General features: G+C 39.7%; 2 protein-coding genes across 3 annotated transcripts; both read right to left on the minus strand.

The window, feature by feature from the left end:
• Positions 1-3: 3 nt before the first annotated feature.
• On the minus strand, positions 4-6,520 carry LOC145902381 (eukaryotic elongation factor 2 kinase-like). Of its 2 annotated transcripts, XM_082990322.1 has the most exons (17): positions 6,269-6,520; positions 6,068-6,214; positions 5,537-5,624; positions 5,364-5,408; positions 4,691-4,885; positions 4,584-4,621; positions 4,296-4,473; positions 4,089-4,238; positions 3,764-3,867; positions 3,216-3,372; positions 3,011-3,128; positions 2,309-2,496; positions 1,750-1,947; positions 1,376-1,549; positions 1,196-1,320; positions 812-999; positions 5-553 (listed from the first exon to the last, which is right to left on the minus strand). In XM_082990322.1, the coding sequence occupies exons 2-17, from the start codon at positions 6,190-6,192 to the stop codon at positions 444-446; spliced, it is 2,181 nt and encodes a 726-aa protein (XP_082846448.1). In that variant the 5' UTR covers positions 6,193-6,214; positions 6,269-6,520; the 3' UTR covers positions 5-443. The 2 variants fall into 2 exon arrangements, with proteins under 2 accessions (XP_082846449.1, XP_082846448.1); XM_082990323.1 differs by lacking the exon at positions 5,364-5,408 and having other exon boundaries at positions 4-553.
• A 674-nt stretch (positions 6,521-7,194) lies between these two features.
• On the minus strand, positions 7,195-27,721 carry LOC145902380 (proprotein convertase subtilisin/kexin type 4-like). Its single transcript, XM_082990321.1, has 16 exons — positions 27,381-27,721; positions 27,112-27,216; positions 23,133-23,243; positions 21,594-21,722; positions 20,978-21,143; positions 19,134-19,306; positions 16,007-16,219; positions 15,157-15,257; positions 13,157-13,260; positions 12,485-12,651; positions 11,996-12,141; positions 11,223-11,347; positions 11,034-11,158; positions 10,549-10,606; positions 10,421-10,477; positions 7,195-9,097 (listed from the first exon to the last, which is right to left on the minus strand). The coding sequence occupies exons 1-16, from the start codon at positions 27,603-27,605 to the stop codon at positions 8,472-8,474; spliced, it is 2,631 nt and encodes an 876-aa protein (XP_082846447.1). The 5' UTR covers positions 27,606-27,721; the 3' UTR covers positions 7,195-8,471.
• Positions 27,722-27,907: the final 186 nt, after the last annotated feature.

Consider the following 27,907-nt stretch of genomic DNA (forward strand, 5'->3'; position numbering starts at 1 on the left):
AGCAATTATTGGGGACATGATGGCTACACACAGTACCTCAAAATATTTAATGAACCAGTACAAAGCATAGTGGTTAAGAAATATAGTAAGATGTGAAGTGCTGCATAAAAACCTGGGGGAACAGTTTGTCTTTTTAGTTGTAAAGAAAACGAACAAACGTCTTTAAAATATTTGTAATGCACAAAAAGTCTTTTTGTTTAGTACGATTTCTTTGCCCAATGCTCGAATGAAATTGTTTGGCAAACAGGATTTGTTCTTTCGAAACAAGTTGGTCACCACCATTCCCTATTACAGTGATCGGTGACCACAGATGTAAAAAAATCAGCACCTTTTTACAATTTGACTGTGGCATGAAACTTTACCAATGCGTTGGTTTAAAAGCAACGAAGTAGGAATTAAATTCACTACAGCACCAATAAAACAGGTTGGCAACTAGTGCTACTCTACTCCTCAATTTCACACCATGCCTCTTCAGCCAGTGCAAAGTACTTGCTTGCCAGTCTGCCCTTCATAGCAGCTGTTGCAGCCTCAGCCGCTTCATTGTAAAGTTCACCTACAACAAAAAACATCTGTAAGTTGTGTTCATGAAACACAGATATATATTATTTTGCTAATAATAGTTCGATAAATGTAAGCCGTTTTTAGGTTAAAAATGCAGAACTTGTTTTTATACAAAGGGTGTGCAGAAAATTTTAGTTTCACATATGCTTTACAAAAAATTGCATTTTGTACCAATTGCTTTTAATTAACACTGAACTATTCAAAATATTAAGCAAACAAACTGTAACGCTGGAAAAGCTAATTAATATACCTGCTTTGTTCGGGTCTTTTTCCACTCCATTACCACCTTTTAGGTAGATATCAGCTTTGTTTGCCAGGATTTCATACAATGGGGCAAGTCTGGTCAATACAGAGTCATAGCCACCCTCCAAATCCTCCTGATCATCATCATTAACAAGCTTATCAAAACACTCCAAGGATTTCTTAAAATCCACCGATCTGGAAACATCACAATTACATTTAAGTGCATTTTAGGAATTTTCTAAACCTGTTTTATTTTCAATGGGTTAAGCCAATGTAACTGACATATTGTGATTCTTTGGCAGTCACCAATATTTTATTTGTGAACTGGGGTAAATAATTAATGCACTAAAAAGTGACTATTTAAAAATACATAAAGTTACATAAGGCTTACTTTTGCTTTGGAAGACCAGTGCCATTATGGTAAGCCTGTGCAATTATGAAAATAGAATTTTTATCTCCGGCTTCAGCTGCAGATTCCATCATTTCAAATCCCTTGGTGGTATTTTCTTCACAAGTCTAAACAACAAGTTTATAATTTCAAAATCCTTTTAAGTTGATAAAACAATATTACCTCGAGGGTTATTCGTGACAATAGGTCATGAGGCATTCCCATGTACAATTTTGCCATGCACAAAATTGCTTCAAGAGATCCACAGTCTGCTGCTGTTTCCAGGTGAAATAATGCAGAATCTTCATGGTAAGGCACTCTTTCAATATCATAGTACTTGGCCATGTCATAATGAATCTAAAAAACAACAGCATGTATTTTACTGCTTCTAGCACTAGATTAAATACAAAATTAACTGATGGTATCAAAATGGTAACTGTTTGTTTCACAAATAAGTATAATTCTGTTGACTTGCTACATAGATGTAAACCTTTGAATGTGCTTGTGTGGGCATTCAAAATTTATGTGGAATATTTGTGTTTTTATTGTGGTTGTACCTTTCCAAGAATTGACTTCCCGACAATCAGCTTTTCAGTTCGTTTCATTTTGGAAATTTCTGCCACTGCACAGGAGGACCTTCTCATCATATTACAGTTATGTGGGATGGCAAGTGAAATGCCTGTGGGAGAACCATAACTCGGTTTGTTACCAGCCGGCAGTTGTCCATTCATTTCTTCCATTATTTCACAGAACTCCTTAAAATCCATTAAAAGAGGATTAACTAACTAATGGCTGGGAAACATTGAGAAATAGCAAAATCATTCAAGTGCGTTATGCACACCTAAATGGGAATAAATAACATCATTTTGTACCTACAGCTAAATTTCAATGTCTATCCTTTTAAGCGATACCGATGATGCCTGCACAGACAGGCGAAATATATATGTCGTAAAACTTGAAACAGACAGACGACTTAGGAATATTTATCATTTTCTATCCTTTTAAGTGTCAGAGTAAACACACAAGAACATGATTTTTAAAATGTTTGGAATAATTTATGTAACGACCGGAACCCACTTATTTGTAAAACCGAGAAAAATAGAATATTTAACATACGGCATGATCAGACAATTCACTGATGGTTCTTTGTCGTCGCACAGAACCATAACCACTCGATGATCCGTCATAATCATCTTCCGAGCTAAGTTTCCGTGATAACATTCGTCTCACACTGTTGCCATTACTTGAGTTGTCCACACCACTTTCCTGATCTTCTTCTTGCAGGATATACAGGTCGTCATTTCCTGTTAACGATGTGGACTTTGTATAATAAGTATGTTTTACTAGGTCTAGGTGTACATGTGTGGTTGAGGTGTGAGATTGTAAGTACTGGTTAAGTTTTTTGGGTCATATGCAGCAAAACAAAAATATATTTTTATGATTTTAATGGACAATAATAGGGATTTTATTCAATATTTTTCGACATATTTTTTTTCAATGCTGGACAATATATATGATTTGGTGCAAATACTGGATTTTAATGGACAATAATAGGGATTTTATTCAATATTTTTCGACATATTTTTTTTTTCAATACTGGACAATATATATGATTTGGTGCAAATACTGGATTTTCGTGGAGAATAATAGGAATTTTATAGTTGAACTTGCATATTATCAGTTGATGTAAAGCATGTTCATCTTTAATAAAATTTGGTAAAATTTTGTAGATACCCTTTGAGATGCTTGCTTAACAAGTTTGCACACATGCCCCGACAAGTAATTCTTGAGTACTGTTGACATAAGTTGCCAACTCACCTTCAGAAGACCGTGGTGGGAGATAGCTTGAATTCTCCAAGATGTTAAACAAGTCCGTAGAGTTTTTAATCATTGGTGAAAGAGGCTCTTCATAACCCGTTGGCAATGTCCCACGCCGCTGTAGAAACAAAATAGATATCACAAAAATTGTTCATTTTCACTGGAAAAACATGTTTAGATTTTGCAAAAGGTGAAATTCACTTACAGCCATAGAGGATGTTTTCTTTGAATTTGTTATTTCGTGATGTGAAAGGTCAAAAGCAGACAGGTTGAGGCTCTCGCAAATGCGGTTGCAAGTGTGTGAGAAGAAAAACAAAGCCATGCCTTTGGTGCCCAAGTTGCCATCACCATACTCCGTTCCCCTGAAAACAAACGGCATTACACTTAATCAGCAAATTATTAACGGCATCAGCTGTTGGCCTGATGTGGCAAACGGTAAACACACTAGGTGATAAGAACTTTATGATACAAAAACAACATTTGCTTAGCAGACGAACAGGGTTTGCACTTTTATGCCAATTGGGTAGTTAAACTCTGCAAAGTCCCATGAGGCTTGCAAATAGCATCGCTATGAAGAGCATTTGCATTCTAACTGCAAATTGGTGATTTGTGTTGAGATAGTATGGATGGCAAAAAAGATATCCATCAAACTGGTCCGATTGTCTGTTTTTCACCCCAGGGCAAATCATGTTTATCATTGGTATAAGAATAACACAAGTACATGCTGTGTATATGTGGTATATTGTCACTTACTTGTATGTGTGAATTTGTGGGTCTGTCCATAAGTCACCCACACCTTGGATATCCACAACAATCAGTCTGTGCTGGGAACACTCAAAGGTGAAATGACTGAATGCCTGCATGTAAAAAAAGCTATGTTTTACAGTTTTACCTTGTTTCATATCATACTCATTTACACAGTTGTATATTAATTGGAGCTTACTCAGTTTTTCGATATCCTTCATATTTTTTTGTCTGTGACAATTTTACAATGTTTTTTACATACTGCACAAAAATTATAGTTTAACACCTTTTACTTTGTGAAATACAGCTGAACTCTGTTATCTATTGTACTGACCTGGGGTGTTGCCCTGGCATCATCATCAAGCACAAAGCCTGAATTTGAGTTGTACTTCACATAATCTCCTTCAATGTAATTTTCTAAATGGAAGAGGGGCTTGCCTGGGCGATCTGTCATTTCAATTACAGCCATTTGCATGATGTCCACCTTAATACAAAAAAATCATTTGTTTACAAAAAAAAAAAATGTTTCGTGCTTCTGTACCTTTTTAGGGGGGTGGTGTTTGTTGTATTCCTCGCCCCATAGTTTTGCATCCATTTGCAATCTGACATCTTCAAAAAGTGTTTTTCGTGTGATAGAATCTTGGTCCATGTAACGCTTCACCACACAAGCTGTGGCTGTTGACCAGTCATGTGTATGTGTGAAGTTGGAAAGTTTCTTCCTGCAAAAATAAAACAAGATTATAGATAGGATAATTTAAACACAGATACCTAAAATCCATATTACAAAGTTAAAGAATAAATAGTACATGTACAATTTTATAACACTTACGCTCGAAAACATTCCCTCATTGCTCCCTTGTTAAATGGCTGCAAAGCAAAAAACATAATGAATGTTTTCTGAAAGCAAAAACACAATTGGTACCACAAAGTGCTCACCTCTTTTTCAACTTTAATTTGAATTGTATCCTCAGTCCACACTGCCTTTCTTGGACTGTATCTGTATCTGTGAGCAGATTCAGTTTGCATAGAATTAATCTCCTGCCAGGAGTCCTGCCTGGTGGCACGGATGTGTGTTGCGGATAATTTCCACATTCTCTTGTGCCTCTGTTTGTTGTCCTTTATTTTTCTTACCTATGACACCCAGAAAGTTTAAGAGAAGGTCACATCAAGTTGTAACACATGCACATTCCCAGCCCATTGCACAGCACAAATCATACATTGTTTTAACAATTCACTTCTTCCTTGACCCAGATTATTCAAACAGAATTTAAATTAGTTGACGTAATTGCACAGTTGTAATCACAAAGCCAAGCCAGAGTTACACAGAAAAGCAGAGGCAGCCACACTTCATACACAATAACACACAGAGATTTTGTAAGTAAACTGATCTGCAATTTGCAACACAAGAAAATGCAAATATACCGGAACAGAAAGAGTGAATGATTGCTGTGTTTTCTGCCAAAAGGAAATCAAGAAGTAATGAAAGTTTTGCAAACTAAGGTATTACCTACATGATTGCCATCTAAAGCGAAAGCCATATATAAGCCATGCAAACAAAGAGAATTGAAAGAAAATAATGTAATCATGAATTTCTACCATTCTGTAACACCTGGTTTAACTGGTTAAGTAGGATTTCACTTTCTTGTTCTTCGTCCTTTATAAAAAGTATGTTTTTACACAACTTGTGCACACAACATTGCTAGGTTAAACACCACACTGGTACCACTATATGTATACACCACTTGCAAAAAGTTTCAATGCAATTTTTGACATTATTCACACCTGATTTGTCATAGAATTGAAGACCAAATGGCGCAGACTGTTTTCTAGTTTTTCCCCATCATTGACTGCATCATCTTTAACCTCTTTGCTGTAAACAAAAAAATAAAATCAATCGGGCAAAAAACAATGAAACATATTTCTACGTCAGCAGGCAGAAGTGTCCACTGAAGTGCCGTCAACACGTATTAAAATTGTGTCCCTGTGTCACACTACACCAAAGAACAAGTGTTGTCTGGGCTGTGCAGGTTATTATATGAAATTAAGTATTGATTTTGCTGTTTACTTCAACAACAATTAGGATGTTCAAGGTTAAACAATACGCTATGTAATGAAAGATGTACAATTATGTGGATAACTTGCAAATTTGTAGCTTGAATGTCTAAAATGAAAATCTTCCACAAAGAGATATGATGGTAGAATAAGACCTTACAATACTTTCATGTATGGTCCATAATGCCCCATAATTTTTTGTGAACTGTTATGAATTATGCAAACTGTTGCAATTATGCAAAGTAGTTTTAAATGACTTACTTTTCCTTTTCATTATCATGATCAGAAGCACTGGACGATTCATCTGCGTCATTGTCAAAGTCAAAAAGACCTCCGCCCATGTCCATATACATTTCATCGTCAGAATCCGAGAGTGAGTCACTCATGTTTAAGGTTCTGATTTCCAAACTAAAGTAACACTTGCTGAAAATGATTATAAAATCAGACTGAAACCATACACACCTTCAAAAATCCAATTCTTTTTAAAAACTTGGAAGGACGTGTTTTTTTGGACAATAGTTTACAAAGATGTCATACTTTCCTAACTAAACAAGATGATGCATAACTATATCAGATGCTGCACTGAACAGTCACAGTTCTTGTTAAAATCTCACGGCGAATCAACTTAACATGTAGGGATGCAATACCACACCACTGCAGCATACGCTGAGCCTTGTTTTGCACCCAAATCGCTTGGAGGCACTTTGCTCAATCGTTTCCTTTGGAAGTCGACGAGGCGAAACGTTAAGCACAGGCTTACAGGTCGAAGACAGATCGAGCGAACGCTGTACGTGACAACAAGCCACACACCAAATTTTTATTACTCACGCAAATTAGCTGATACCGTGACGTAAATATGGCGCAGAGTTGACGATTAGGCTGCCTAATGCAGTTATACCTAGTTGATGCCAAGCTTTTAGGCCACCAATGCAATGCTACCACAGTTTAAATCTTTTACATTCATTGCAAATAAGCTATGCTAAACCACTGACTAATATAAAAGACGACTTAGCATTATGTAGTGCATACTATCAGCAAACTAACAAAACATATGGGCACTTAAGCGTCTGCAAACTTCGTTGTGCAGCGCTGATTTGCTGAATACAAAAGCCTTTAGTCAGCGTGCCTTTCTTGTAATACGAGTCACGCAGCCCAAATGAACCGTAGTTCGTAGCGAGAACGGGGTTCACATGGGTTTACATCAACGACGTTGCGTCAAACGTTTTGCACAAAGAAAGGTTTCAGAGGCGCGGTGCTACTTTAAACAAATCGCGGACGTAACCTAATTTCGTTGTCAACCGAAGGAAACCATTTACCAAACCGCCGTCTCTTTTATAGCGTTGCCCAGTGAGGCTTACGTTTTCCACTCTAATCCAAGAGGCTGTAAATTTGTTTTTTCGTGTCCGTTTATTCGAAATAAATACGAACGAAAAATGCGACAAGAAATGTTCGAAAGTCGCAAGAAAAAAACAACGAATGGAAGTGCACGTGTGGATACCAACAATTAAGCTTGCTAGTGTGACAAACAATATGAGTAGGGCGCTGTTGTGTGGTGATTTAGCATGTTTCAGATTTTAGAAAAATGGTAACAAAAAACTGGTTCGGCTATGACCAACACAAACCCGTTTCAGTGAGTACAGAATCGCAAAACACACACACAAAAATAACATTTCGCGGGCGGCAAAGCAAATTGTGTGACTGTCTTTTCCTTTGACATAGCTTTTACCATTTCACAATGAAGAAAAAACCCTACGTATTTCTTGCAGTTTTATATGAACTGCAACTACATGGGCAAGCGCGGATTGGAAAAAGAGAATCTCTCAATATTTAGCTCATGCTTGGGGGATTAAACCCGCCACCTACAATAGCTACCAATGGCGAACTACAAGCAAGCAACGGCAAAATGAGCACTGCAGGGCGCATAACGGACAAAATATCTTTAAGGCCACATTCGACACGTACGATTTCACCAACAGAATATGATTCTCAAAGCGAAGAAACATGTATAAGGTGTATAAACAAAAAGGACATTAAGATAATTGTATTTTACAAAAATGGGTGTCTAACAATTGCGCTCATTCCCGAAGGGGAATGTACCAGAAGGCAAGAAGCAATTACCTATAGCTTGTTTGTGACAGTACAAGAACCAACAATAACACCTTATCAAGTCGCCAGCTTGCGGAAGACGGGTGTTTCGCAGGTTGTCAGGCGACTTCAAGAAAATAAAAAATATTTTTTAAGAAATGTTATTTATGAACAAAAAGTTATGACCAATAACAAACTACCACATTTTGCGCATAAGGTATTGTGCAAAATATACAATTTCTTCACAAGTAAATTCAACGAGCGGAAAAAATAAAGACAAATTTGTGACACGTAACTTGTGACCGAGACGAATGTTCGGTCCCCACCATTTCATTGTAAAGGGTTTGCTCTCGGTAGTATAGAGCATAAACACTCCATTGCACCTCGGTTGAAAATTGAAATAAATTTACAAGTGTTCTACAAAACATTGCTATATTTCGAAAATAAACAATTAGTTTGATATTGTAAAATGCGGCTGCGATTGGAAAAACCTACATAGCTGTAAACGCAACGGCCACTTTGGGCTCTTGGACGCCATCTGCCGACTGACAGAAATGTAAAAATTTGAAAAAGGGTTTCTTTACATCGCCCGGTCGTCGTGCAGTTGCAGCGTGTCCTCTGGAACATATGCGCCGTTTGCATAACCGTTCGCTGGTTTAGGCAGATAACCATTTCCAACCGGGCGGTCGCTGTACTGTGTATCCTCGTCGTGGTACGGATCAAGTCCGCTGTCACTGTAGAACCGCGAAATGGCGCCGTCGCCCGTGGGAACGTACTTGTACTGTTGTTCCGAGCCCCCGAAACAGCTTTGTCGGCGTTGCTGTCGTAGCACGTACACCAAAGTGAATGTCATGATAACAAGCGCGAGTACAGCCAGCACTAAGATTGTGTAATATCGCCGAGCCGGGTCCGGTTGTACGGTTGGTTTCTCTGGCATCACGCACACGCTAGTGCCGCCAACCATTCTTGCACCCGCAACACATTGCACGCAGTCTCTTGGCAGTTTTCCTGCGCAACTGTGACAAAACGGTGCGCACTGACGACAAACGAGTCCGTCGTTGATGTCCTTCGGTTCCGATCCACTTGAATTGACTTCGATCGTCTTCTCGCCAGTCTGATCAGGCTTCTCTAGCGCGGCGTAGTGGCCGGCGGGACACTGCAGCCCGCAGGTGTGGTCCGGCATGCGCACACTGCCGCTTTTGCACACTGTGAGTGGGACGTCGCACGTTGATTAGTCAATGAACCGTCACGTGATTTGCATCAGGACATTGACAGTGATGACGATTCGAAGGAGAGAAATGCGAAAAACAAACAAATTACTACAGGGGAGTTAGACAGTCGTGTTAGCGAGCCACCGACCTTCTGTGACACTTATCGTAAATTCCCATCGAAGTTTTCAGCCTGGGTTCAAGCATGTCACGACACGTAGCATGTCAACGATCGTTTCGGAGCGGCGAGCAATAATCACAAAACGATCGACCCATGCAGAGCATACAACGTCAATACTTGCTGTTAAGTCTATATTTTCTGGGCCACCAAGCCGTATATACGTTCTACTTAATTCTGTGTGTCTGCGGCCTAGTTGTCAATCTTGTAAAATTTGTTGCAGTACTTTCGTTCGTGTTATTGTGTTATTTAACGCGAGTTTAGTATTTGAGCGTAGTAAGAACGCATTTGGCGTTTAAACCTCGCAACTTAAGATGGGCACTTTAATAATGTATATGACGAGCCTGCACATTTTCACGGATGACAATTTTCCACTTCAGTTTGCGGTATCAGGAAAATTAGACGACGTTAGTGGAATAGCCGGCGCACACTTCTTTTTTCCGTTATACGTGGAACCTATACGGACAAACCAATGCCTGCGGCAAAATCACTAAGATTTGCCACGAATTATGTTAACGTCACGAAATTGTGACTATATCTGGACGCGTAATCTCCATGTGTGGAGCTGACAGGTGGGTGGCTGTCTAACAACGACATAAAGAAAACTTAAAATATAGATTTGAAAAAATAACCTAATAATAAATTAGTTTTGTTATTCACCATACAGGGCTGTGAAAGGTACCGGTTCTTCATTTTATAAATGTTTGCATCTAATTCAGTTTCGTTTAAAGCAAACGGAGTGAAATGTTAGTTATGAGGAGAACAGTCTCTTTTTACCAGCACCGTTTTCAACAGTTGGTCACACCCCCTTTAACACACGTTTTTTTGGTTGTTATGTTCATTTACGAGTACATGCAAGATGCAAAAAAACAGCTGATCAAAAAAAGCTTCAACAATTATCCGGTCAAACCTCCTTTCACAGCCCTACACAAGCATATTAACACAAAAGCAAACACCCAGCGACTCAACAAACACCTGTGTTTGTTGCTACTATGCTATTTTTTCAAATCGAGATATAAGGACCAAAAATTAACAAGCAATCAACACAAGCTTACTGCGGCAATTTAGACGTCACCAAACCCAGTTACACAATAAAGGTCAAGCGACGATGAGGTCGCACAACAACAACAGATGGCAACTCACCCAAACACCCTGTACTAGTTGTCTGAAGACGCTTGCAGTTGGCAGAAGTTGAAGGCACTGTTTGAACAATAACACACATCGTAAACTTTCACTGCCAAATTCGGTTTTTAACTAAAACGCGTAATTACCTGTTGAAACCGGTTTAAATTGTTGCATTGTGGCAGTTGTGCTGAGCGCTGCGGGGTGCTGTACACAAAAACCGAAAAAGGGGAATGAGTATAAGTTAACACAATATTCGCTTGGAAAAGGTTAATTTTTGTCGTTTGTTAACACACAGAAGAGTACCTCATATCGTAAAATAGGTAATTGTTTCTGCACTGCATGCTGTGTTGCAAAATTACCAAACAATCGGATACACCCGAATAGTTCAATGTATTGTCATAATAAAGACCACATTGTTTTAATTCTGGTTATTCACCATGATATCTGTTCCTGGGGAGTACGGGGAGGATGGATTTAGGTCAGGTTATATTATATACTGCAGTATGAGTTTATATGAATCAGAAGGGAGCGGAAAGTTTTTGGTGATTTTAACGGGTGCCAACGGAAAAACCTAAAGATCTACACGAACTCGACAGCAAAAAAGTTTCAAATGATTTAAGTTGACACCGACCTGCGTTTCTGTGACAACCGACTCGCTTGGTTTGGGCGGGTTGATATCACCCGGATGTACTTCGCTCTCTGACCAATCAGAAAGCAGCGTTCCATAAAACACGAGATCGAAGCCAGACAGAGTGCCTTTGGCGGAAAAAAACACAACATAAATATAAGAGAGCAGCGCTGTAAATAAGTCGGGACTTACCGGTGTAGTCTCGAGGGGCGTCGTCATGAACCTCTAAAATCCATTTTCCTCTAGGATCTTCATCCCATGAATGGGTCGTCATGAACGGCCACTTGTCAAACCCACGCCTCGACATGTCGTCACGTCTGTTAAGCAACACAAGCTTAAATGCATGTTCAAAACCATTCGGCGAAATAGGACTTTCTCGGTAAAACGCAAATAAGCTCTCGTGTATCAAATTATGAAATGGTAGCATTGATTCCAGGCGGGCGTACCATAATACACCAGTGTTTTTTAACCGAGGGTTAATGGTACACCAGCACAGCGTGATGAAAATTTGGGTGGGGTCAACAAAACTGAATTTGTTTTACAGCACAACGATCGTGTCAAAACCCAGTTTTCTTTTAAAGAAAACACGTTCGCAAAACAGGATCATTAGTTCTAACACAAAAATTTCCTTTTCAGTTTCCCGATGCTGTTTGGCGAAACATTTTTCATTCAAATAAAACACGCGTTTTGACACAAGTTTATTTTAAATGTAAGGTTTCCACTTTCGTAACGCACAACAAGCGGCAATAGAGAAAAGGTTTCGGAAAAAGAAATTAAATGTTGTAAGCTATCAACAGATCGCAGTACAGTTTGGATTGGCGATTTTTTTGTGTGACTATCACCTCTAAACAGGTTAAAGCATTTCTTGTTTCACATAATTATGCGAGATGTTTGACATGCCCACGATCAAGTTATGTAAGATTGGATACCATTCACAAAACGGCAATTTTTTTTTATCAACCCACCTTTTACCGAGCAGTTTCGACCGCGTTCCGCTTGGAGACAAGAGATATATGGAAAGGTCACCCCTTCTTTGATTGCGCAAAGTCAGTTGAGCTTGGACGTGTTCCAACCTCTCGATCATAGGGGAACCATCAGTACATGCCGTCGCCTTGCAAATGAAATTTTGTTCATCAGTCGTTTTGGTAAATATATATGTATATATAGTAAATATATATGTATATATTTACACACAAAAAAAAAAACACTTTTGAAAACTTACAATAATATCAACATGCTGCTTGACAAATTCTGGGCAAATTTTTTTTTTGTTTTGTTTTTTTGTTTGTTCAGATTTTAATATAAAAGTGGCATTGAATTTGAGATGCAAATTACGTTCTTATTCCGATGATATTCTCATCAAACCGTTGTTATTAAAATTTGTTATCAGTTTCGGTGCTAGTTGTTCTCGCGTCGGAGAAAGAAACCGTTTCCAAACATTTGCAACATCTCACCAATACTGGGACTTGCATGAGAACTTTGGAAGAAAAGACCCGCGGAGTTTGTTCAGTCGATATTACGGTGATTGTGCAGTTGCGTTGGGGCGGCACCTGTGACCATGTCTTGGCCTGTCTCACCATAGCTAGCGCGTCCATCAGTCCGTAGCCGAATGCGTGGCTAACTGCAAGGAAAATTTAAGCGTGTTAATGACAGGAAATAGCAAAACAGTCGTACGTAACCGATATGCGGAAATTTTGGACTGTTTTCGAAACTTTTTGCTGTTTGTATGCATATAAAAAGTAAAAGGAAATGCTGACAGGCGATTTTGTTGCCCAGAGATCTAACTTCCTATTGTCTGGAACACCTGGGGTTGTGAAATGGGACGAGAAGGCTTGGTGACTCGAACGCCGGGTAAAGTGAGCAGCAAACTGTGCAGACTTCCTGGCAGTTATAGTTTACCAACGAATGAGCAACCGACGAACCCGAGAAATTACAACCACCCAGTTTTTTTAAAAGAAAGTAGCCCTGCTTGCACTTTTAGAGCCGAGAAGCTATACTGTTGAGGCCAAGCGTGAAGGCGCGTACACAAAGCTTTTGAAACAGTAAGGCCACCAAGCAACAGAGCGCAAGGTGTGTCCATGAGCAGACAGGTCGGATATGTGGTTAGTGTCAACCGTATAACTTGCCTTTCCGTCCGACACCGTTCGTCACCCAGTCGTCGACTACCAGGCCTTCGGACTGGGCTGTTCTCACCACTAGATGTTGCATATCCCGCCACGTCAGGTTACCACTGGAAGTAACGCATTGTGTGTTACCAACGGACAGGTTGTTAAACATATGGATGTAAAACTATTTATTCTGAATTAAACACGACCTACTAAAAAGGGACGAAATTTTTTTTTTCGAGTTTGGGGTAAATGATATTTTTGGGCAAAAATCGGTGACACAATCGGTGGTGCAACATCAAACATTTAAAATTTATCATCTATATTTCATTGCACCAAGTCGCAGTCGTGTCAAATAACACACGTACTGGACGTCAGTCATACCGCACCACAATCACACACAATATGAGGAAATAAAAAAAGGCGAATCTTATTATCACAGTTTAACCAACAAGGGGATAATAATAAATTTACAAATTGTCATGACAACGACATACACACGTGGTCAGCATTACATAAACTTAATAGTTAAAGTTTAATTCTTACTTACACGTTTACGCCATCACGTATTGTATGTTGTTGTCAACAACAAAAGGTTTGCCGACAATTTGGTAATTACCAGCTTGTAACAACAGGGTCAGCCTGTTTCTGTTATTTAAAGCTGTTGCATTGTGTGCGTATTGCCATTACGGAGGGCACAGGGAACGCTAGGCCAGCATCTGCAATCTATGGTTAAAATCCCATTTTTTTTTCAAGTTATTTGGTAACAACGGATGTGTAGCGAAACTCAAATGGAAAATGAAACCGCGCATGTTGTGAACATAGTGGAGGTACTTGTACTTTAAATACTGTATTACGTGGCTCGAAATTACCAGGAACACTTGTTCGTGACAAGCAAAAATAACCCACAGGTACGATTTGAGCTCACGTGACAAAATGAAACATGACTGCATGTTTGGTGTGACACGGAATATCAAACTTTTCCATTAAAGTTCCCAAATAAACTAATTGCGTTTAACTGATGGCGTGAGGCCAAACAATAGCTGCACAAATGTTATTCTTGACCGAAACTGCGGTTCCTTAAAGTCGCAATAAATGCACCAATGCAAGAGTCATCGCACGAAATGAGTTCTGAATGATAAAAATAGTTTTTGGATCAGCGTTCCCAAATAGTTCCATGGACTCACCGCCTCTTGCACCAACAAAAATTGTGCAAGAGACGAACTACGTGTCAAAAGCTCCTGGACCGAAGGCGAAAGCGCACCCATCGCCATTAGCACTTACGTCGCTGCATCGATCTTTTGCTCCACTAATAAATATTGCGTGATTTTCCATTTTAAGCACACACTGTAAGACATTGACAAAAAAAAGGTTTTGCCACGGCAGGGCATTTTAGGGTACACGCAGGGTCGTTGGAAAAATGGAACTTTTTTAAACGTTGAAGAGGCGATAGAAGTGTAAAAAGTAACGTGGCATCTGCTTTCTTCGGAGATTTTAAAAATTAATGTTATGTTTTCTATTTTAGGGTCGACCTTTAAAACGAGCGTGTTCTGAAATAGAACTAGCCCAGCATGTTGCATAAAAAACTCTACTTTTTTACACATGACATGACCTTTCGGCCGAAATTTAAACGAGAAAAAAGGATGGCGTCCGTGTAGAATTAATTTCGTTATAGCTTCGTGGCTTTTTGATCGCTTCTTTATAGCACTCTCAAACAAGTACAGTAAGAAATGCAGTTTGCATTGACAACTAACTGCTCGAACCGTTAAGACCAACATGAAACGTTACATACAAGTTTGCATGTTAAGTAACAACTGTATAACTGCGCCGCAACAGGCACAGCACCCCCACTTGCAAAACAGCAGGTAATCCTACACGCGCTTTGCACGCAATAGTGCACCGAAACGTATAAAGTAACCTCACTTGGAATGGCATTCGAAGATTTTCGACAAAATTTTCGGGCATGCTGTGCAGGCATATAACCTTTATAAAGTATGTATAACCCCAAGTCTGTCACTCACTTCGCCTCCAGAGCAAGGGCACATATTGCCGCGGCCAGAGGAGCTGATGCCGATGTACCGGTGTGACCGTTTGTGCATCCGTGTCTCAGATCAGTTGTTACCTAAAAATAAGAGAAAATGTATTGAAAATTGGGTGGAGTTGCGATGGCTTGGAGTGAATGCATATTACACACTCTGGTTAACGTCACAGCCCTGCGAAGACAACATAACCTTCTGTTATTTTTATTATTTTACGCATGTTTGACGAGAATGAAACCGAAAGGCGTTTGAATGCTTTCAGTAAGAAAATGGAACGCCTACGCACACGTAGTCCGTGAATACAGGGATTGACGTGCGAACGATTTCTTGTTAGTTTTTCAGTTTTTTCCCCCTGAAGTGGTTGCGTATTGAATGCAAAGTAACTGTAAAACCCTTGGCCCGAACGAAATATTTTGTGCTCGGACGTGATATTGGTCATGCTGTACTGCCAACGGGATTCCCATTCGAAATACGTCTGAGGGTAGTTTCTATTCTCTACATAAAACTGTCTTCTCGATATAGAAATTTATTTTGGTCATTCAAATATCAACACACTCCACTTATTACATGGAATATTATATGTATAATTGCATAAATCATTATACGGACAAACCGGCTGCCAAATGCACAGACCGATTAAAGTTTCTATTTAAAGTAACCAGTAATTTCGAGTTTGCAGCATTGAGTAGTAAAAACACAATATAAGATATCTTTTTATACAACAATTTTAGGCAACAAAATTATACAAGTATTTTTATACGATAACACGTGTTTGAGCTAACAGTAGCAAAGTATTTACCACATGTTCCCTCACAAACGCAATTTTACTTACGATTTGGGGTTCGCCTATTGATCCACTGCTGTAGGTGGACGCCAAGGTTGATGAGCAAGACTCAGAATACCAGGGTTTCTGCATACGTGAGGTGGTGCTGCTAATCGAGAGTGTGTGGATGCTGTTCGTGTAACCGTCGCAGTTACAGTTGTCGGCATGCTTGCCACCGTTACCCGACGCCCAAACGAATATGGAGCCTTTGCCGTGACGACCCTGTGTAGATTGTGAGGAAAGGGTTAACGGCAAGTTTATGCAAGTTGATCCGTTATTGCAACGCGCGACGTCGGGACGCTGGTGCGTTTTATATATGATTTGTCAAAAGCGGATCATCATTTCTATAATTTCGGTTTCACATTTTTCATATACATGTAACACCTCAGATACAATTTACATTCAACTGATATGATGATTTGCACACGTAAATTTCAGACCACGACGCATGCATTAGATCACATCATTATTGACCCCGTAAGAAAGACAAACGACACTGCGACCCTATAACTACATAATAAATATTAGCATGCGGCTTGTCCAAGTTATTGAAGTTGTATAGTTTGCCAAAGGTGTTGTTACGTAAGCGAGAAAAAAAATGTGTGATTTGATAATTTAATGAACAAAATCGTGAGAAATTTTCGTGACCACCTTCTTTTAAACTCAACAGTTGCATTCAGGCCAAAACCGATTGATTAAGAACACATCTTTTTTAATAAGGTTACATCACCACGGCAACCCTAGCGCGTCACAGGGTATAACATAAGATCTAAAACACGTCATCCGTGAATATATTATTTATATAAGGCGAATGGATGTGACAAGCAGAAACAACTCCCAAACCAACCAAATCAATATTGCAATAAAGCGGATTTGAAACTCCACGACCTCTTAAGCAACCACGCAGCGTTTCATTAAACCTCGCAAAAATGGAAGTATCGAATATTTAGCTGTGTGAGGAGACAAACTTTCAACAAGCTCGCATCTAATAAGCTTCGGCTGATGCTGAACCCTACGCGAATCATCAATATTTAAACTGGGACGTTAAGACGACGACACCTGTCCTAAGCAAACGGGCGACAAGGGGAATTATTAAAAAGTTTGAGATATTAATTCCTCAACTATCCACTCGGTTCAGGCCAAGGCAGGCTGTGTGCTGTGTGCTGATTGTTTAATGTTCTCTATGTACGAAATGGAATTTATCTACACTGTAGCAAATGTTGTCTTTTAATTAATTTTTTTTAGCATTATTACAATAGGAATCTGCATTAGAATTAACAAATCAATAAATGAGTTAAAAATGTCGACAAAAATTCCGCCCGTAATTGTGTTTACGCAATAAAAAAAATTATATTACCATGATTAATATACATCGTCGTAATTACACCGGCTCTTTCAGAAAACGCTTCTCACTAATAAACTGCAATTATGTACTGATAGGAGCTTTCGTCATCTCGCCCAACAACATACACATTGTTTCCAACTGGTCATTTATAAGAGCGCAAGTAAATGAAATGGATCTAAACTCGAGTTAAATGGAGATCTTGGCCAGATCTTGACTCACGCCCACCGCATGACGTCAGTGTAATATCGTATTATGCACACGACTTGCCCCGCGAAATTGCAGCAATTTGAATAGCGAGAGAACGCGTTTACGTATTCGATATTATTAGCTTTCCTGTTATAGCAACATTTAGGTACAACAGCCATCAAATTTACCACCCAGTGCACCTAACAAGGAGCCCGGTATAGTGAAACTGGTTTCGCATGCAAAGTACAACCAATGACGTAATAATGCGCATACGAGCTAAAATTGCTCTTGCGTTTCTTTCAAGCAGTTTCTTTTCATTGAATTGTCCCGCAGTTAACGAGTGCGTTAATTACCATATTTAGGAAAAACGGTATGTGGTATCGGAAGTTGCTGTTTTTCCATTACGCAAACCGACAGGGTATGAAGAATGCTGGCAAGTTACACAATAAACGAAATAACTGGAAGCTACCGGATCGGTTGATTTCAATTGTGTTGTGGTTTCGGCATTTTTCGGCGTCGAATTGCCAACCTAACAGTGAACTTTAGGCGACGAAGCGCTCTGTTGTTGCCCGCAGGAGCGTAAATGTTACGGGTCATCTGTTAATCCTAACTTGACCTTTCGCAGTGGAAATTCAATGCGTGCGCGAAGGTCATCGGACATTGTATGAAAATATGGCGCTTTCGGGATAATGTCTCATCCATTGAGTGCATTACTTTACTTAATTTTTAATGGTCTGAAAATGTAAGGTTGAAAGGGTCGACAGAATCATTAGGATCAGTTGCGCAGATGAACTACTAAGTTTTGTAAAGAACACATTTTAAGCGCTATTGAAATACAAAACCAGACGGCGACCGATCATGCATAAAAAATTTGTATGACCTTCTCCAGGTAAAGGTGAGAAAACGTTGCCACAATATTGTTCAAGTTTTAAAACGCTTTCATTATATCTAACATATTGTCGTGTCTTTAAACACACAAAACATACATTTAGTACAAAGGAGCTTTGAATTGGTTTCCTTTTACCGACCAAATGTATATATACAGCAACTGCTGGGATGAAATGAACAAACAAAAGCCCATGTTCCATTTATACCACCGAAACTCCAAATACGCGCTGAGCCCGCACGTCGCTATACAGCCTAATACCTTTGTACACCTTTTATTTATAGATCCAAAATCGTGTAATAAATTATCGTGCAATGAGATAACAGGGATGCGAAACTCATTTAATGTTGCGGGTCATATTTACATGTGCAGATTATCGCGGGTCAGACAACTGTGCAAATATTGACCTTTTAATTTTTATTCTATTTGTGGTACTGTGGCCCCTCAACACTTCGTCATACAGAAACCCCCAGACAAAATCTTAACAAAACATGTGGGAAGGAGACCTTTATTTAAAATACTATGTGTCCTAAATGTCACGTTTTTGCAAAAACGGTTGGGCAAAGGTTTCACGCACAATTTTGAAACGCAAGTAAAAATCAACTTCCCGAGTCCACAGACTCACGGTATGTGAATGTTGACAAAAAAGCATGCAAGAAATTAAACGACCGATGTTTAAAAACGTTGTCAATATGCAAGAAATTGACTCTTCAACTCACCACGCGCACGCCTTCTCTGAAAGCTTGCTTGGCCAGTGGGCCGGGTCCATCCACTGTGCGCCCGTCGTCGTCGGGGCCCCACGACGCGCTATAAATGTCCACGTGGTCGGGGTTGAGGCCGATGGATTTGGATTCAACTACGTCAGTTACCGGGCCGTCCAACATGCGCACGCCTGATGGTAAAAAGAAAAAGGATTTCTCATCGTTCAGTGATTTTTGACTTTTTAGGGACGGTGTCATAGAAAAACGTTAACTATGCTAGTATTCTTTTTTTCAGCAGGGTTCAATTTTTTTGTTCTTTCGAATCGTATTTAGGGTTTACAATTTGTTTTTGTTGTTTTTGTGAAGAGTAAAATCTGTCTGTTAATAGTAATCTACAACGTTCTACTGATTTTCATCCTTGCGAGTTTAATATATTACAAATATATACACGTAACAATATTATTTCTATGCTATGTCGGTCGTCTTAATTCAGCAGCAGCTTCCTACAATTAAATTGTTCCATCTAACGCATTATTGACGTGTACCATTGTCCAACATAGCGTGCCTTAATAAAGTTTCCAACAAAGAAAAACAACCTGTAGCGTCACCTCTATTCATTTCTATGCAGATCCAAACAGAGCAACTTAATTCGGATCGTTGGAAACCGTGATCCAACGCAAAGCGGGGTAACTATTTCAAGGATATTTTCAATGGCTGCGAATTAGGGTTAATCTATTGCGGTAAAGGCACAGTTAAGGACCGCCGACGTTGGTGCTTATTAGCCATCTTTGGCTTCGTGAACGTGACAGTATCAGATAACAGGGTCTCACGTTCAGCTTTAGGATCTTTTCAGACCCTGCAATAACAGGGCCTCGCAAGTCACGAAGTATTTTGGTGGTAAAATCAATGGAGCAGTATTAAGTACGTATTATCACGTTGTTACGGCGCAAAATTCGGTCGTGAAATCATCGATTCAATACAACTGCCTATATTGCTCTTACAACGTGCAATGCAAATTAAGAGATACGTTTTTTACAAAACAGCTTGCGGGAGTAGTTGATGACTACAACGTTGGTTTGGAACAGAAATATTAAAGGAAACGAGCCGCGTCATTTGCTGTTTAGCATCCGTTAAATACAGCACACACTGCTGACGTCCATGGTGAGCTGCTAGGTTTATGAGACTGCAGTCGCAGGCGGCGTGAAGTGTGAAATAAACGCCTCACTGGATCCAAATGACAGTCGTTAAAGCCGCGAAGCCCCCCAAACACCAATTGAAAGGGGCGCGGTCTCGGACAATTATTTTCGTAAACGCGATCGGTGGCTAATTGAAACATAATAGCAGTGCTAAGTGGTGTTTCCCACTTTCCTATCCTTACACGACACGATAGTTGCCTTGCTCAGGAAAACATGGTTGGACTTCAAGCATTGCAATGAAGCCTACCGGTATGCCAAGGGCACTTGAGAAGGCGGAAGAATACGTAGCACATGACATATATGCTAACGTTCTCTGTATTCATAAGAGCACCAGCACTGTAAAAATGCGCTGTGTAACACATCACATACACAGTAAATCTTTTTAATTTTATAGCAAACGTTTTTTCAGCGCTGACCAGAGGTTTTGTTGTAAAGTTTTGCTTATAGTAAAGCAAATAGGAGAGTTTAATCTGTTTTCTACAATTCACTACCGTTCCTTTCCCCCACAAAAAATATACTGGTTTTTAAGAGATCCACGACTTGCGATTATTAATACATTTATAGAAACCATGAATAATGTATTGGGATTATTGGCATAGTCGGGTGCTTAGTCCGTCTCACTTTTCCCATACATTTCAACTACTCTGGAAAACGCAACCTGCCTACCTCCGATATTTGCATTGTAAGCCACTCCCACCGAACAGATGTTGTTGTCAGCGACCGCTGCCACCTCCCCAGCACATCGGGTCCCGTGTCTGTTTTCGTTGCTAGGGTTGAGACGGGGTGCAGGGTCGTCGTCGTGATCGTTGATGTCGCTCGAAGCCTCGGGGTCCTGTAGACAACGCAAAAGCTCTTCCTCTTACTGGTGAATATCATTGTAATAAAGGGTTCGCCATCTGCGCCACGGAAATACTGTGGAGTATTTTAAATCTGGAGCAAATAGCCGACGCATGTTTGATGTAATAAAAAATCAAAATTCAGCGGCAAATCGTTGGAAAAAACAGCCGTTGCTTTTCGCATAGTTTGCGTTTGAACAAGTAAATCACTTAACCGCGACGAGTGCCAAGTGTACACGACCTTTCACAAAAATATACCCTAATAGCTTTCACCCCGCCTATAAGCAGGTCAATAGACCGCATCATTGAGTTGACGGGCTCTTTTGCCCCACAGAACCCCTCTTCACAGCCGAAAACGTATATCCTCAGGCACGTAGAACCCTTCTCCCATAATTACGAAAGACCTCAAACCCACCGACAAAATTCGCCGAACGCCTGAAACTTACGTAGTTTTTTGCAAGGTCGGGATGGGTGTACTCGATACCATCGTCCAGGATTGTGACGGAAACACCTTTGCCGCTGTAACCTTCCTGCCACGCGTCCACCACATGCATGCTCGGTTGCTTGCTGGGAAGCTGGGGAAGATTGTAAGAGGTTACAAGAAACCAAACAAGATGTTGACAACTTTAGTAAGAGGTCACGGATAAGGCGCAATAATTGTTGGATCATTAAGTATACTTGAAACTTTACGTGAACTATTTAGCAGTGGGTAAAAGGGAAACCCTTCAATACCACAATTGAAAAATAAACATTAGCAAAAAAGGTAGTGTCCTGACAAAAATACTAAATCCCACGATGTGTAAAACTAACAAGACTTTGAACTTGCTTCTACCCAACAAAGCGCGGAAACCTGATCGCTGGCGAAGGAATTTCTCCCAAGCAGCAACAAATAAACTCCCACATGATGTGACGTAACGCGCAAATACACGACGAGCTCATACCTACTCGTTGTTTGGGAAAGGAAGACATACCGAATTGGGATACATGCGCAAGAGCATGACGTGACGTGACTTGGAAAAACCAACTGGAACTTTAATGAGTTTCAAACTATCTAATCGCAAAAAAATCTTATCGCGATTTAAACGAAGCTAACAACTTTTCATAGTTGTAACAATACGCCAGATTACAGACCGCAAGAATTTAGGCATCCTTTGCGTTTGCCGCGAAAACACCGAAATCAAGGTTGTCCAATATTTCGAGATTCAACGAAGCAGCATCCACAATTTCCCAACTACTTTAGGCGACTAACGAAAAACAAACGATTTGTTAAAGCTTGTGGTCAGTACATTGCAATTCTTATTGAAGTGCTGTTTAATCCCTCAAGTAGGGAAGGCGGAAGCTTTAGATGGGCGTAAGAGGTTGGCACAAGGAATCGATCGTCTAAATTAACACAAAACCCTTGGAATGCATTTGGGGGTTTACGGACTTCGACCACTTGAGCTAAATGAACTTCTTGGATTTGCGTATGTTGCCCATTTATATTTGAGTAACTGGATGCAGAGGCAGCCGCGACAAATACTTGCAAGGTTGTAAAAACGTAAACACTGTTTGATAAATGGGAAGGAAGCAACATGCGGCCACGCAAATCCAGTTCGATGCTGTTGCTTTGCTAACGGAAGTATAAGCAAGTAGCAAAAACATCAACTATGCATCGGTCCGTCCTCTCTTGTAAACATGCATAATACAAAGTAATACCTGGTAATGCACAAAATTGTTCAAACGTAAATTACATACACCTAATGCGTTTCATAAGCACACACGTGAAGCAGTAAATCAAAACATAGGTTTGCGCCGTGGTACTAACTGAAAGCACAAGGTCAAAGGACGTCATTACAATGGGCGGGGTGTCAAACTTTTTTAGTTCAGGCCAAAAACGGGGTATGACAGGCTGATTTGGGCCGCTGGCTGCCAGGTTGACACCCCCGAGCTTGGATGTGTCAATAATTGGGAAGTGACTGAACTTAACTTGTTGAAAGCCAACTCACCAAGTACCACATTACGCTCCATCGGGGGTCGTTGGGCCCCTCGTCGCCGTTGAAATGCACCATGTCGCGTTTTCGCCGTACCTTGGCCACCTGCTGCTCGGCCCAGAGCACCTGCCACGAAAAGTAAACACAGCGTCAAGTTTCTGGTAAAGTAATCAACGCAAGCTAACCAGCCGTTTTTCGAAAGCATTCGTGACTTTTTGAAACTCTGGAGTAGTAACTCTGACTATATCTAAAATGATGTTGACAAGTTTGGCGCCCTTACAGGTAAACTGAAACGTCAGGCATTTGTGGAAGCGAAAAGATTACCATAAAACATAATGTGTAATTTATCCACTTAAAGTACATAGTGATGCCTTGGGTCGCCGCGGATGGTAAAGGTCTCCAGTTACAAAAATTTAATGCTAAGGCGGGAAGCAGCATTCATTGTGCAATACATCAGAAACTGAATCACACAGCACACAAATGGCAGCGCAACCAGGCCGGTGGACTAATAATTTCCGCTGTATTATAAGCAGAAGCATGTAGCATGGTTCTGAATGACACCGACATATAGTCTCTGGTTTTGCGCACAATAGCCAACAAGAAACTAACGCGATGAACATTTGGATTTGTTACAGAAGCTGATTAATAAACCGAGTACACAAATTAAGCTTAATCCGTTTAGTTGGCGGTTTGGAATGCCAAATGAAGTAAACATGGTAAGTCCGCCTTGCTGATATCCAAAGACGCCCTAGTCGCAATGCCTGTTAAGCAACGTATCTACAGCACATCAATACAAAAAAAATTGTTTCAAATTATTTACTGTCGATATTGCGATGTCTTAATTAAGGAAAAGGTGTCACTAAATCAGTTATTTTATAATAGGATGGATACAGCGAGCAGTTGGTTTGTACACGAAAGATTTGTGGAATGGCGATATTTCCACACACGTAATGATACGGTGGCCCGTAAGGGCAACGCACGAAAAAGTTTAAATCGGTAAATATATTTTAAAATTTCAATATTCGCCGATCGGAGTTTCAATATTCGCCGATCGGAGTTTCAAAATTCGCCGATCGGAGTTTCAATATTCGCCGATCGGAGTTTCAATATTCGCCGATCGGACTTTTAATATTTTTTATTGGTGAGTATTTGCGCATAAACGCACATGCTTTGAAATTACTGTCATTTCGGCAAAATAATTTTTTTTTCAACAAAATATATTTCACGCACGAGTGAACACAACTTCAAATGATTTATCAAAAACAAAACACAAGTATATACACAAATTAAAACAAAACACAAGTATATACACAAATTAAAACAAAATGACCATCCAAAAACATCAAGTGCAACTTTAGCACTCATCCGTTGTCAATTCTGACTATTCTTTTTTTCACATAGGGATATATTGAGGCAGAAATACTTGCAAATTTAGATGCGAACATACACGAAGCAGATAGTGGTGTAGTCGCTTGATACAGGCGAACATTAGAAACCTTTCCGGGCCGTAGGATGTTTTAAATTTTGCACATAGCTTGCCTGGAGCATGCAGATGAACGTGGTATAAGTTAAAATCCCAAAAGTTTCCCAGCGATATAACCTTTACCGCAAGCACTGAATTGTGTATGAAACAAACCAATGAACGTGATTGATTTTGCAACACCTATTGTTTCATTATCATAAAAAAATCGGTTATTGATGACAGAGGTGTACGCAAGTTTAGTCCCATCGTTGAAACTGTGTCCCCCATAGAAAAATATTTTTACCGACATACAATTGACATTTTTTATTCACTCGTGCGTGAAATATATTTCGTTGAAAAAAATCATTTTGCCGAAATGCGCAAATACTCGCCAATAGAAAATATAAAAAGTCCTATCGGCGAATATTGAAACTCCGATCGGTGAATTTTGAAACTCCGATCGGCGAATATTGAAATTCCGATCGGTGAATTTTGAAACTCCGATCGGCGAATATTGAAATTCCGATCGGTGAATTTTGAAACTCCGATCGGCGAATATTGAAACTCCGACCGGCGAATATTAAAATTCCGATCGACGAATATTGAAACTCCGATCGGCGAATATTGAAATTCCGATCGGCGAATACTGAAACTCCGATCGCAATACATATGTCGATTTTAAAATATATTTACCGATTTAAACTTTTTCGTGCGTTGCCCTTACGGGCCACCGTATAATGAAATTCGTGGAAATTTGCCAAAGGCTAGATAAAGTCAGCACTCTCAATGGGGAGAAATGTGCCCTTGAAACTTTCCAAATAACGTGTGACCGAATCTGCGGGCTTAACCTGACCAGACGCGATTATTAAACGCTAACACAGCTGATCCTAATGTCTGAGAGCGTCCACGCGGCCTGTAGTGCTACGTGTAGAAGTTGAACAACACCACGAGGCTGCGCGAACGCGGTTTGTGGTTGCAATGACTTGAGATGGAATTTCGTTGTTGTTTGTTGCCCGCGGGGTCCCCTGTTTGTTTGTGAACATTGCTGAACTCAAAAACACATCCATAGCGCAATAGTTATGGATGTTGGCAACTATTTCACGGATTTAGACGTACTTTCAATCCAAGATGAAAATATTTATATGTTAATTAGAGTAATCCACTATCATTAGAATTGCTAATTCTTGCTTTGCTTTTTTATAGACACTGATGTTATTTTTAACAAAGCGAAATATATTTGTCCAATTTTGTCCAAAAGACAGACAGATTTTAGCCTGAAACGAAAGTTTCTAAAATAGTGGACATATTTAAAATAAGGTGGAAACCGTCAGGGCCACTTGCAACAGAATGGGAAATGATTCCCAGAATCAATTCACAAGTATTTAATTAGAGTAAAGTTCGATTTTGGGTGAACAATCAAATATTTTTAAGTTTCCAACTTTCGCCAACGCAAGCCGTACACTAAGTCACGTAGTCTGGAAACACACGTGTGCGCGTATTATCAACGCTATTCGCGGATTGGTGAAGTTAACCAGAACACCTGCGCATATTCGATAACCGAAATCTCTTGCGCAACAGCAAATGTGTACAGCTGTGACCCTCGCGGCCACAATTAAAATCTGCGTACACACAACGAGCATTGTTGACAAGCTCAACACAAGATGTCGGGTCAGGTTTTTAGTGAAAATAAAAGAAACCAACGGATGGTGAACGTACGCAGTGGTGGGAAAGGGCGGCGACAATCTGTCCACAACACTTAATTATTAAAAGTGTTTAGGCATGTCTGGAAAAAGCAACGTTTTGTAGGTAGTGAACACATTAGGAGGGGCACTGCTTACAAGCTGTCAGCGAGAATTTTGCTTCTACATACCGCTTACTGCTGTACAAGAGAATAAATGTGATGCCAATCACTTGCACAGGACGGAGTGACAATGTGTGGCGTGTGTCACTAATGATCACAATAATACACAGTCATGATAATACAAAAATATCCTTTACATTAAATATGTTTAATTATGGGTTTGCACGATATGGCTGTTACACGACTAAGATTTTCATAAATTTTTATCCTGGCATAATCGGTGTTAAGAAGGGCAGAGTTTAAGAAACCTTGTAAAGCGCTAGGCAAACGCAAGCCAAACCGCGGCAGGGGAGACCTGGAGTAAGTGGAGTACTTACACCTAATGCGTAAATAATAAACAAGTACCTGTTTCGGCTAATGCACCAAAGGCGTCCTAGCGCCCAAAAAAACATTTGTTTCACGTTGATTGCTTTTGAAAAGAATTACACCAGGTAGGTGTCCTTTGCGTTATTTACGACATCCTTCACTCTGTCGTCACAAGCCAGTAACCGTTTATTAGTTAATTAGTTTTGTCTGGCGCGTGCATTTACACATAATTCATGCCACGTGGCTGTTGCATTGTCAGGCGCCAACATTAAATAGATATTTTTCTGGCCTTAGCAGTTATAGCATAAGTTTTGATAGAACCATTGAAAAGAACATTTATTTGTCTGGTAACATAATAAACTTACATTTTCATGGCTTATTAATCTTGTGTGATGTTCAACATTACTTTCCAATGAACGCTTTCGGAGCCTTGGATGGCTGAACCAATAGAAGTTTGTGTTTTGTAAAATCTGAAATAGGTTCACATATTAGTTGTTACAGTTTGGAAATCATGATTGTACGTACATACTGTTGCAAGTATCTTAATGTACATTGAAGTTAGCTATTGTATTCATATACTTCTCAAGAAACTTGATTTTAATTTTATCTAAAAAAACTATAAGAAAAATCTAACCTTTCCATGATTAATAAATCCATGTGTCAGTGCCACATCATTTGCAACATCTTCACCACCATTTATTTCTACTGCCCATTCATTAACAAAACTTTGCTCCGCGCATGTCATCAGAAAACAACAAACAATCAATAAAAAAGTGCATTGCTGTACAGTTTTGCATATGCCTTTATGGTTTGCAGGTGTCGGTCTCGTAGCAAGGCACATGTGGGTCCTTAAAGCCATAACCACCGATTCAGAGAATTTGGCAAATAGTTGATTTCACTCTTTGATGTATAGGTTCTTTAGAAACAATGCATTTCTTGAAAAACAGTATATAATGTAAACTTTGTTGCTCTTTGGAATCTGAAACAAATTAGTTTGAGTCAGACATTAATTGAAATTTATTTTAACTTGAACAATGCATGTCACAAATCAGTCCCACAGAAATTTTTGACAAATGTTGGTATGTTGTCAATGAACAATTTAATTACAGAATAGTTTATATGTTTCGTCACCTATAAACACATGCTATTAAAAAGTATTGT

Source organism: Ascidia mentula, chromosome 5 (genome assembly GCF_947561715.1).
Source record: "Ascidia mentula chromosome 5, kaAscMent1.1, whole genome shotgun sequence".
Taxonomy (NCBI): domain Eukaryota; kingdom Metazoa; phylum Chordata; class Ascidiacea; order Phlebobranchia; family Ascidiidae; genus Ascidia; species Ascidia mentula.

Coding starts and splice junctions, on each gene's coding strand:
- LOC145902381 (XM_082990322.1), bottom strand. CDS start 6,192: ATGAGTGACTCACTCTCGGATTCTGACGATGAAATGTATATGGACATG. Junction 1,550..1,749: donor GGAAGTCAATTCTTGGAAAG/GTACAACCACAA, acceptor GTTGTTTTTTAG/ATTCATTATGACATGGCCAA. Junction 554..811: donor AAAAGACCCGAACAAAGCAG/GTATATTAATTA, acceptor TTTTTGTTGTAG/GTGAACTTTACAATGAAGCG.
- LOC145902380 (XM_082990321.1), bottom strand. CDS start 27,605: ATGGCTTTAAGGACCCACATGTGCCTTGCTACGAGACCGACACCTGCA. Junction 21,144..21,593: donor CCGACCTTGCAAAAAACTAC/GTAAGTTTCAGG, acceptor CGTTGTCTACAG/GACCCCGAGGCTTCGAGCGA. Junction 9,098..10,420: donor AACTAGTACAGGGTGTTTGG/GTGAGTTGCCAT, acceptor TCCCACTCACAG/TGTGCAAAAGCGGCAGTGTG.